Source organism: Pygocentrus nattereri, chromosome 5 (genome assembly GCF_015220715.1).
Source record: "Pygocentrus nattereri isolate fPygNat1 chromosome 5, fPygNat1.pri, whole genome shotgun sequence".
In the NCBI taxonomy this organism is placed as follows: Eukaryota; Metazoa; Chordata; class Actinopteri; order Characiformes; family Serrasalmidae; genus Pygocentrus; species Pygocentrus nattereri.
Genome location: NC_051215.1, coordinates 38,289,826 through 38,300,665, shown reverse-complemented (window position 1 = coordinate 38,300,665; position 10,840 = coordinate 38,289,826). Strand labels below are relative to the sequence as shown.

At 39.2% G+C, this 10,840-nt stretch overlaps 1 protein-coding gene across 1 annotated transcript in view; it reads left to right on the top strand.

Moving 5' to 3' along the window:
- The first annotated feature begins 2,551 nt into the window (after positions 1-2,551).
- The window catches only part of spock2 (SPARC (osteonectin), cwcv and kazal like domains proteoglycan 2), a 45,009-nt gene continuing 36,720 nt past the window's right edge, over positions 2,552-10,840 (top strand). The window contains exon 1 of the mRNA XM_017723505.2: positions 2,552-2,893. Coding sequence (XP_017578994.2) covers positions 2,705-2,893 — 189 coding nt within the window. The 5' untranslated portion in view covers positions 2,552-2,704. The remainder of the gene's footprint in view (positions 2,894-10,840) is intronic.

Here is a 10,840-nt window from a genome sequence, read left to right as displayed (position 1 = left end):
CCGTACTTGGTGCCTAATGGTCCTAAGTGTGTGTGTGTGTGTGTGTGTGTGTGTGTGTGTGTGTGTGTGTGTGTGTGTGTGTGTGGAAGCAGTCTACTCTGAAAACATTTGAGTTTAAAATTATAAGACGAATGTGAGACAATGGATCAGAATTTTGACTTTTATTTATTTATTGTTTATGTCAAGATGTGTTAAACAATTTTAAATAACATGGTACCATCACTGTTAGACCACCCAATTTTAGGTGAGTAAAAGTATAGTAACAGATAACCTTAAAGTAAATAAAAGTAAATAACACTTTATATTTGGTTCTATAGCTCTTGCTTGTTATCAACAGAGATTACCTGTTGCATTCTACTTTTGTGATGATTTTCCAGTCTTTTACTGCAGCTTCAGTTGTTTGTTTTTGTTTTTTGTTTTGGAGGGGGGTCTCCCATCAGTCCCTTCTTCAGGAGCTGAAATACATACTCAATTGGCTTAAAGTCTGGTAATTGATTTGGCGAGTTTTAAAACTTAAATTTTTTCTCCTGGATGAATTCCCTTTTTTTGGATCTTTTGAGTGTGTTTTTGTCATTGTTTTGCTGCAGGATGAAGTTCCTCCCAGTTAAATTGGATGCATTTCTCTGTAAGTCATCAGAGAGAATGTTTCTGTAGATGTCTGAATTCATTCTGCTGCTACCACCATGAGTTACTTATCAATAAAGATTAGTGAGTCCATTCCAGAAGCAGCCATGTGTGCCATGACACTACCTCCACCATGCTTGATCGATAAGCTTGTGAGTTTTGGATCAAGAGCAGATCCTTCCATTTTCCTCAGTTTGGCCTTTCCATCACTTTTGGTAGAGGTTAATCTTGACCTCATCACTCCATAAATCGCTGTACCAGAATGTCTGTGGCTCATCGATGTATTTCCTTGCTAATTCCTATCTAGCCTTATGATTCCTACTGCTGATGATTGGTTAGCATCTTGTGATATGGCCTCTCTATTTCAGTCCTTTTTGAATAGTACGATACCTTTACCCCTGCCATGTGGAGGTTGCTGGTCATGTAACTGGTGGTTGTTTTGGGGTTTTTCTTTCAGCTCTTAAATGTTTCTCTCATTATTCACTGTTGTTTTCTTTGACTGACCTGTTTGATGCCTAGTTGTTAGTGTACCAGTGGTTTCTCACATATCTCAAGACATCTCAATTGTTGTATTGGCTATGCCCAGTGCTTGTGCAATAACTCTGATTGATTTTCCCTCTTTTGTCACCTTCAAATTGGTTTGTTTTTCTGCCATAGATAGCTCTTTGGTCTTTATGTTGGTTTATCCTTTTAAACAAACAAAAAAATGCAGTATTCACAGGTAAAACCCAGGGCCCAAGCCAAGAGTAGACATTTTATTGTTTAAAGAAGAAATCGAACAGGGCACAAATGGGCAACAAGAATAACCTGCCAGTCACATGTTCCAAAAACATTTGCTATATTTATATATTTTGTTCTCATCACAGCCTCACTTCTTCATGCCATATATTTCACAACATGTTGGAAATATATATTTTACATTCTGGTCCATGATATGATTGCATCATGCAATTCCTGCAGATTTTTCAAGTCATAACTGATTGGTATTGATGGACCCAACATGCTCCAAGAAAAGATTCCCCACACTTTTACACTACCTCTACCAGCCTGGACTGCGGACACAAGGCAGGTTGGGTCCATGGATTTATGCTGTTGGCTCCAAATTCTGACCTTGTCATCTATGTGCATCAGCAGAAATCGAGATTCATCAGACCAGGCTGCATTTTTCTGGTCTTCCACTGTCCAGTTTTGGTGAGCCTGTGTGTAGCCTCAGCTTTCTGTTCTTGGATGACAAAGGTGAAACCCGATGTGGTCTCTTGCTGTTGTAGTCCATCCACCTCAAGCTTCAATGTGTTGTGCATTCTGAGATGCTTTCTCCTCACCACATTTGTACAGAGTGGACATCTGAGTTACCATAGCCTTGTCAGCTCAAACCAGTCTGGTCGTTTTCCATTGACCTCTCATCAACAAGGAATTTCCGTCCACAGAACTGCTGCTCACTAGATGTTTTTTTGATATTGCACCATTTTGAGTAAACTCTGGAGTCTGATGTGCCTGGAAATCCCAGGAGATCAGCAGTTATAGAAATACCCACACCAGCCTGTCGGGCACCAACAATCATGCCTCAGTCAAAATCACTGAGAACACATTTCCCTCCACTCTGTTGAGATTGATGTGAACATTATCTGAAGCTGCTGGCCCTCATGTGCTGCAGCCACTGCTGTACAGGTGTTCCTATATGTTATAACATAATACATATAATTACAGATTATGAAACTAATGTAATGTAAAATGTGCTTGTGTTTATATATTTTCCAAAATGATAGCCAAAGCAAGCTACTTGAAAAGGTCTACTCGTATGTAAAAATTGTACCTTAATATAATCAACACATTATTTCCAGCCTTGCATATTGTTGCAAATTTCATTGTAGTGGCACCTCCCTCCCTGCCTCCAACCCCCTCCTCTCTCTCTCCCTCTCTCTCTCTCTCTCTGTCTCTCTCTCTTTCGCCTCAGCAGTAAGAAAGCAGCATCCTGTAATCAGGTCACATTTCACTGAAGACTCAGCATCCATCTCTGGCGTTAGGAGTAGAGGACGCTGTTAGCCAGTCTTCGCTGCTGACCCATCCCAGAAGAGGAGCTATGGTGGTCGTGAGGGACATGGGGCGCCTCCTCGTCCCGCTCGTGATGCTCGTGGGGGTTTCGATGCAGGGCGACGTGAAGAGCGGGAAAGACGCGGAGAAAAGCGGGAATTTCATGGAAGACGAACAGTGGCTGTCCACCATTTCCCAGTACAGCCGCAAGATCAATCACTGGAATCGCTTCAGAGACGTAAGTCAGGCGCTTTTAACAGCCGAGCCGAATGTCGAGGGAATTAGTGAACGAGCTTTACACAAACTAAATGTCTGGGCTCACATACACGCGCTGGACGTTACACGGAGCAGCGTTAGAAATGGAAAGGATTGGCGTTAAGTTTGTCCGTTGGACACGAACTGGTAACTGACCACAGAGTGCTGTAGGCAAATGGGCTGCAGTGCTCGCATCAATTAGCGTAGGCTCAGAGCTGGAGAGCAGAGCTGCATGGCTCAGTTTGGTACAGGAAGAAGTAGCTCATTGTACGAGACAGCTAAAGAGTTGTGGATAAGTACACTGAGAAAAGGTGCTTGATATAGATGTGTTACATTAACACAATTCCGGCCAAAAAAACTAAAGACAGCAGTTGTGTTTATGTAATATATTTTGCTCATGTGGAACCACTTGATGTGAGTATATTTGTTTCAATGTGCCTGGATGGCAGTAAATTCAGTCTTCCTCTTATGTACACTGTGGGTGAACTAACCTAGGATAGATTCAGGTAAGACACAGTGTGTTAGGTAATGCTGAACATGCCCTCACAGCCTCTTTCATTTGATTCAGTTCCCTACTAAATTACTTGTGCAATAAAAGTAGCCTGTCTACAGCATTTCCTTTTGTTCATTTTGAAATAGTACACTGCAGTCAACTGAAAGAACACACTAATCCTCTGAAATGGAAATAAACAAGATTCTTGAAGTGCCCCTATTACCTGATGGAAGGGATTAGTTTCCTAAAAGCCCTCTTAAGAGGAGTTGGGTTTTAATCAGTGCTCTAACTCTGTTTACTGTTGTCATCTGCACCGTAGGCCAGTTACATTGGAAACATCAATTCTCTTGCTGTATGCTTTGCAGAAAATTACACATTCATTTCATTTCCACACAATCTTGTAGGTTATTATAGAACAACACTGTATAAAATTTGGCCTCATGCTTATTTCGGAGTAAATAGTACTTTCCTTCAAAGATTGAGCGATGACATGGTGTCTGGAATGATGCTCGGCAATTATCCGACTGAATCCACCCTGTTCTTGCGAAATTAATTGCCGTGCTTAAATGCAAACATGCGCTGACTTTGCTGAACATGAAATGAGCATGAAACACACATATACAGGGGATATCATTGCTTACAGTAACTACAGTTAATGATTGCAAAATTCTGAAGGCTCAGCTTTTGGCCAGTTTGTGTAACTGTGAAATATTAAACCCCTCAGAGAGAATTTGCTTTATCTATAATCAATGATTTTCTGGCTGGTGTTGAATATCTGATGCTAGATTGTGTATTATTCTCTAAATGATTATGTAAAAAGCACATCTGGGAGCACTATTGAGGGACTTACTTGAATCGTGAGCATGAAAAGATTAACTATGAATTAAAACAGGATTATAAATGGCTGGGCACAGCATTTTTACACGAAAGACTTTGATTCAGGCTAGGCTTCACAGCACCCTCTGTATTCTCTGATCGAAGCCTATTGATTGGCTCATACTAGCTCCTGCATACGAATAGGCTGTGTAGTGGAGGAGTAAACACTTAGGAGAGTGCTCTTAGAATAACAAACGCTCAACGCTTAGATGAAAAGCAAAGTATATACCCCCCCAAAAAATCAGGGCTTCCATAGTTCTTGTGGATTAGCTGTCCAGTTGAGAGGTTTTTCTTTCCTGCTTGCTTTCAGCCTCCTAAACTCATGCTGGTGTTTTGATTTTGTTACGGTGATAGTGCAGGTAAGAGGAAAGTGTCAATGTCCCTAATGGATACTGAAACCAGAGCTTTGGGATTTGCTACCCTTTATGCTTTTGTGTTTGTGTGCATGTGTGAGTGTGAGTGATAAAGAAGTCTCTGCTGAACACTGGAGAATCACAGGGTGTAAAACTAGAGAGCACCTGCAGTAAATGCTTTGATTTCTGACATGAATTTAGTAGATTCTTGTTGTAGATGTTAACGTGGAATGTAAAGTTTGGTGATTGTTTCTGTTCGAAGATTTTTCCTTTCATTATAAAGATAAATGAATAGCTTATTACTAGTGTAAGCGATATCTATGTTGATTGGGGTGACCTTGCATGTCATCTAAGCATTGTTCAAATTTTTATAATACTGATACCTGGACTTTGATACCTTTTTTAAAATACAAAAACATAATTATTCAATTATATCTCCATAGTTGTATTAAAAGTTTTCTATAGAATGAACATTACATGACACATCCACAGTTTTTGTACTGTTTCAAATCTGCAGTCTGTGTTGTACCAAGCAGCCCCTTATTTTGAAGACTGAGGGTGTTCAGAGACACGGCTGTTTTTTATTTGTACTTGTATCTGTTCAGTAGACTGTTGATGTTACTAACTGCAGCACTGAAAGAAAAATCCAAATGGTTTCTTTTCCAAGAAATATTTCATCTTTAAAGATGTGTTCATCTCATGGCAAAGTCTGCTGGGTTTGACCTGTAGTGTATTGTGAGGCTTTGGGTACTGAATAACATTGTAGTGAAGTAATAAAAACAGCACAGTGTGAAAGGCACACACACACGCACACACACACATACTGACTCATACATATACGCATGATATGCATATCACTTTCACATTAATATTTAATACTTATTCTTTGCATTTCATTATTTTCTGCCACAGATTTTCTAGACATGAATTTCTAGGACAGATGTTGCTCTTGCTGACATATTTACACAGTTGCCCTGACCTCAAATTATTCCCTGCTTTTATATGAGATTATTGAGCAAATGCATTATTCATCACCTTGTTAATGCATAAAACGTTGTGTAAACAAACAAACAAGCAAACAAATAAACAAAGTCTTTGTCCTATACTGACCATACACATCTAGATGTCCCCATTTCTGTCAACTTCTGAGAATATCAACTAAATTAAAATGAAAAAGGTGCAAATTACAATAAGGATGCACCAAAAAAGGAACTGTAGGCGGATGTTGATAGTATTCCTGTATTCTTAACATACATATCTGTCTATGTATTTATGTGCCAGATTGCCAAAGACAAATTTCATGCAAATTTGTCATACAATAAAGTTTTCATATCTTATTAACAGCACTGAAACATAAACATTTATAAAACATAGAAATTGGGATTAGATCCACTTGGATTAATTACCATTATGTAGTGTATCATTTACTTCTATAGGTTACACATGCAATAGAATAAAAGGATGGTAATGCTATTAATTGTTTGAAGTAATTATCTGCCAGTACTGATATGATTCCAATATCATTGCACTTCCCTAAATTACAGGGGCAGTTCCTGCAGTTTGGGTACACCTGCAAACATAAGCAGCATTATGTACAAGTACAAGCTGACTGATGAAGCTGCATCAACTTGATCCTTTATCTAAAGCTTAGACTTAAATCATCCAGTTTAAACAAATCACATTACCTGTTTAAGAAGCACAAACTTAATCTCCTTCACTAGTAACAGTGTATTCCCTCATGAATATACACTTGTTTTGCTTATTTGTCATGGACATTTTTTATTCCTTCTTGCTTGTCTGTAATAGACTGACAGTAGATACATATAAATGCAAGTTCATTAAAAACTCCTAATGAAATGGTGTACATATGTTTATGGCACTACTTCAGCAGGAATGTTTAATCATATTCTTTGCATATCCCCAGGTTATTAGTAATAATTAGACAGTAAAAATACTAACTATTGCCCCAGGCCTGTCACAATCATTACATAAGCACATGATCAAAATTATTTGAGTTGATTGCATTAGTTAGTTTTCAGAATAAATATATCCATTGATTTTTACGATCAATGCAGTGACCACAGCAAACAGAATGTGAATCCAGTGCATTTTCATCAGTTGAGTTGAGGTAAGTGCAAATAAATAAAAGAAAGCATAAAATAATTTATTGAGACATATTTTAGGACTTAAGAAACCAACAAAAGTTCTAATATTTGATTGGTGCTATAACACCTTTAGAGGGCAGTGGTGGATAATGTTTGTTTACTTGATGTTTGTTGAAAGCGTCTTTATAGTAGGGCAGTGGGGACTAAAGTATGTTTATTTGATGTTTGTTAATAACACTTATATATGGAAGGGTGAGTATTGTTTATTTATATGAGGTTGTTAATAATGCCTTTAGAGGGCAGCGGTGGGTACTGTTTGTTTACTTAATGTTTGGTTAGGGTTAGGGTTAAGGTTATATTACCTTTAGAGGGCAGTGGTGAGTACTGTTTGTGTATCCAGTGTTTAGTTAGGGTTAGGGTTAAGGTTATAACACTTTTAGAGGGCAGTGGTGAGTAATGTTTGTTTATGTGATATTGTTAATAACACCTTCAGAGGATCTTCTTCTTAGGGGTCACCACAGCGGATCATCTGCCTCCATCTTGCCCTATCCACTGCCTCCTCTACTTTTACACCAACCATCTCCATGTCCACCTTCACTACATCCATAAACCTTCTCTGAGGTCTACCTCTTCTTCTTCTACCCGGCAGCTCCATCTCCAACATTATTTGACCAATATATCCACTATTCCTCCTCAACACATGTCCAAACCATCTCAACCTGGCCTCTCTGGCTTTATCTCCAAACTGCTCTACCTTCACTGTCCCTCTGATCTGCTCATTTCTAATCTTGTCCATCCTTGTCACTCCCAACAAAAATCTCAGCATCTTCATCTCCGCCACCTCCAGCTCAGCCTCCTGTCTTTTAGACAGAGCCACAGTCTCCAAACCATACACAATAGCAGGACGCACTACTGTCTTGTAAACCTTCCCTTTCACTCTTGCTGCTGTCCTTCTGTCACACATCAGCCCTGACACCAGTCTCCATCCACTCCATCCTGCCTGCACCCTCTTCTTCACCTCTTTTCTACACTGTCCTTTGCTCTGGATGGTTGACCCAAGATATTTGAAGTCATCCACCTTTACGACCTCTACTCCTTGCATCTTCACCTTTCCACATGCCTCCCTCTCATTCACACACATGTATTCCGTCTTGTCTCTACTGACCTTCATTCCTCTCCTCTCCAGTGCAAACCTCCACCTCTCCAGATTCTCTTCCACCTGCCCTCTACTCTCACCACAGATAACACCTTCAGAGGATGGCATTGAATAATGTTTGTTTATTTGAGCTCAGGCTGCAGTTATCTTCAGTTAGAAACTACTGTAAACTACTACAAGTATTGACAGCTAGAAAACAAGCTATGTAAAGTTTGGTAGGGTTGCACTTTAATAGTTATATATAATGGACAAAAACACAATTAGATTGATAATCACAAGTATTATGTAACAATTAATTGCCAGCTACACTTCTATGATTGTGACAGGCCTAGTAGCTCTTTAAGACTGACCACTAATCTTTGGATCAAAACAAGCCTTTTTGAGGTCTCAACATGTTTACATCAGTGGCTGTAATTTAGCTTTAAGTGAAAGTGTTGGAGGATGCTGAGGCTACATAATGTGAGTCAGAAATCCAGAGTCTTATTTTAGAGACTTCACATGTTATTTAAAAAGACTTGAAATATAATTGTTTTCATGTATTAAAGGTTTAGCTTAAGCACACTTTGTATATAAATGTCTTATTTTGAATGTCAGTTCATGCACATATTTCAGCCTGACCTACTTCTATAGTTTATGAGTTTATATCTCTTGCTTGGCAGATAAATGTACTTCTCTTAACATTCAAGATTTTTATTTGCAGTATATCAGAATGTATTTGTTCCATAGAACCCGCTGACAGTTCCATGGTGGCAAAGAAACTGACCTTCTCTTATGAAATGCCACAGACATTTAAGAAGATGGGATTTATAATTGACCCATCATGGCTGGTGATATGAATCAGGCAAAGCTTAAGATATTACTTCAGACTCTCAGCGTTTTAGTCATGCTGTCTTATCCATTTCCATTTAAGTAGAATATGAAATCTTATTTCATGGTTGGTATTTAGGTTTAAATGAATGGGACAATATAATGGCTTAGGCAATTTAGGAGGACAATTCCGTGCTTGACACAATTATATTCATTATTACACTTTAAATTTTTTAACCAAGCTGTCTGTTAGCAAAGTTTGTGTGTAAAGGTGCGACAGGTATGGTATGATAATGCATGTTCTGGAGAAAATAAATTTTCAACAGAAAGCAGGACACATTTTCTTTGGTTACTGTAACATTGTCTTCTAATGAACAAATCACTCTTATATTAGGATTAGACTCATTATCTGTAAATATGTAGCAGTTACTCTGCCTGATTTGCCCTCCTCCCCCAGCCGTTAAAGCAGAGTTTCTCAGAAAGCAGGAGTGAAATTGTCATCTGTTCCACTGAAAATAAACAACAAACGGAGCTGGCCAATCCTCTGGTGGCTGGCTCTTTCTCTCTCTCTCTCTCTCTCTCTCTCTCTCTCTCTCTCTCTCTCTCTCTCTCTCTCTCTGTATAGAATGAGCTCATTAAAAAGCAGTGCTTTCCCTCAGCAACGGAAGGATGTGTCAGCTTGCACCTGTTATGCCACCACTACATTTTTAATGAAGCAAAAATGTTTCGTGCATCCGCTCCCCAGTACCCCAGTTCCCCAGTCATTACCATGGCATTAAGATGCACACTGGACTAAGCTGGGGGTTGGTGTAGTGGTGTTGCTACTTGGGATGCTTCGGGATGCTTTTCAATTGGCAAATGTCTTAATTGCAGACAGGGAGGTGTTTTTCAAGATAAATGGGCATCATCATGACAATTCATAATGTCTTTATTGGCAGAGTTAGAGCTCAATCATAAGATCCATTTGATTGTGCTAAGCATGTGCATTAATCATGGCTATAATGTATGCTGATTTGCATTTGCTTGCTAGCAGAGTGTGCTGGAGGAAATAACCTGGCGGCTGTACAGTTCTGGGCAGTAAATGGCCAATATTTGAATAGAAACAGGACAAAACAAAACAGTCCAATTAAAATAAGCTATGTCAGGTTTGTAAGATGGACTTCCAAAATTCAGGAAACAATGGTCAACTAACTTTATTAATGCATAGTTTGTGAGTTTAGACCATGTTTTCATTGTATGTGCTAGTATGAGGGGAAACCGAGGGAGGGGTGAGAACTTGGGTTGGAGTTCTGGGCAGCTTCAGCTCTTTTGCTGGACCCTGCCCCTTCTTTGGATTTGTGATAGGACTGACAGATAGGACTTAGGAACCGAGGGGAGATTAGAGTGGTAATTGTGAAAATTTCATCACAGGAAATAGAAGGTACAGATGGGAATTTATAGGGATTAGAAGATTGTAAGGAGGAGGGGTTTCAAAAACTTTATTTTGAATTTCATCTGATACCATCATACCTTGATGTATATGGAAAACGCTGCTATTTGAATTTTATCAGTGACCCCAGCACTACTGCTGATGTTGCCATCTTCTCCTTTAGTGATAAGTGAGATACCTTGCCATGAAGTGTGGTGAGTGAGAGCTTATGACAGGCCTGCCGGCCATGTGTCCCAGCCATAGGAATGCCCTGCAGCGAAGCCCTGACTGGCATTAGTCCATTGTTATTGTAGTCACATGCCATGGAGGTGGGAATACCTTTGCCGGTGTGTCTTTATTGCAACAGCATGGCAAATGGGCCATGATTATGGATAATGCAATATATGGTAATGCAGCCAAATATGCCATTAGAAGCTGGATTGTGACATATCAACATTAAGTACACAGCCAGTCAGCCTAATTGTGCTTAGAGAAAAGAGGAAATGTAAACCTTACTTGTTATGTCATAATGGAAGTGTTTGTACTATGTTTGCTTTGTAGTCAGTTGCCAGCCAAGACACATTTTGACACAATTTGCTTTTGTAGTTTTGCTCTGGAGCTACAACACTAATGTAGCTAATAAGTAATGGAAACTTATACTCACAAATATTGCCACATTTGTCTCAAACTGGCTCAAATTTTAGCTAATCTCAAATATATTGCTTATGTAGT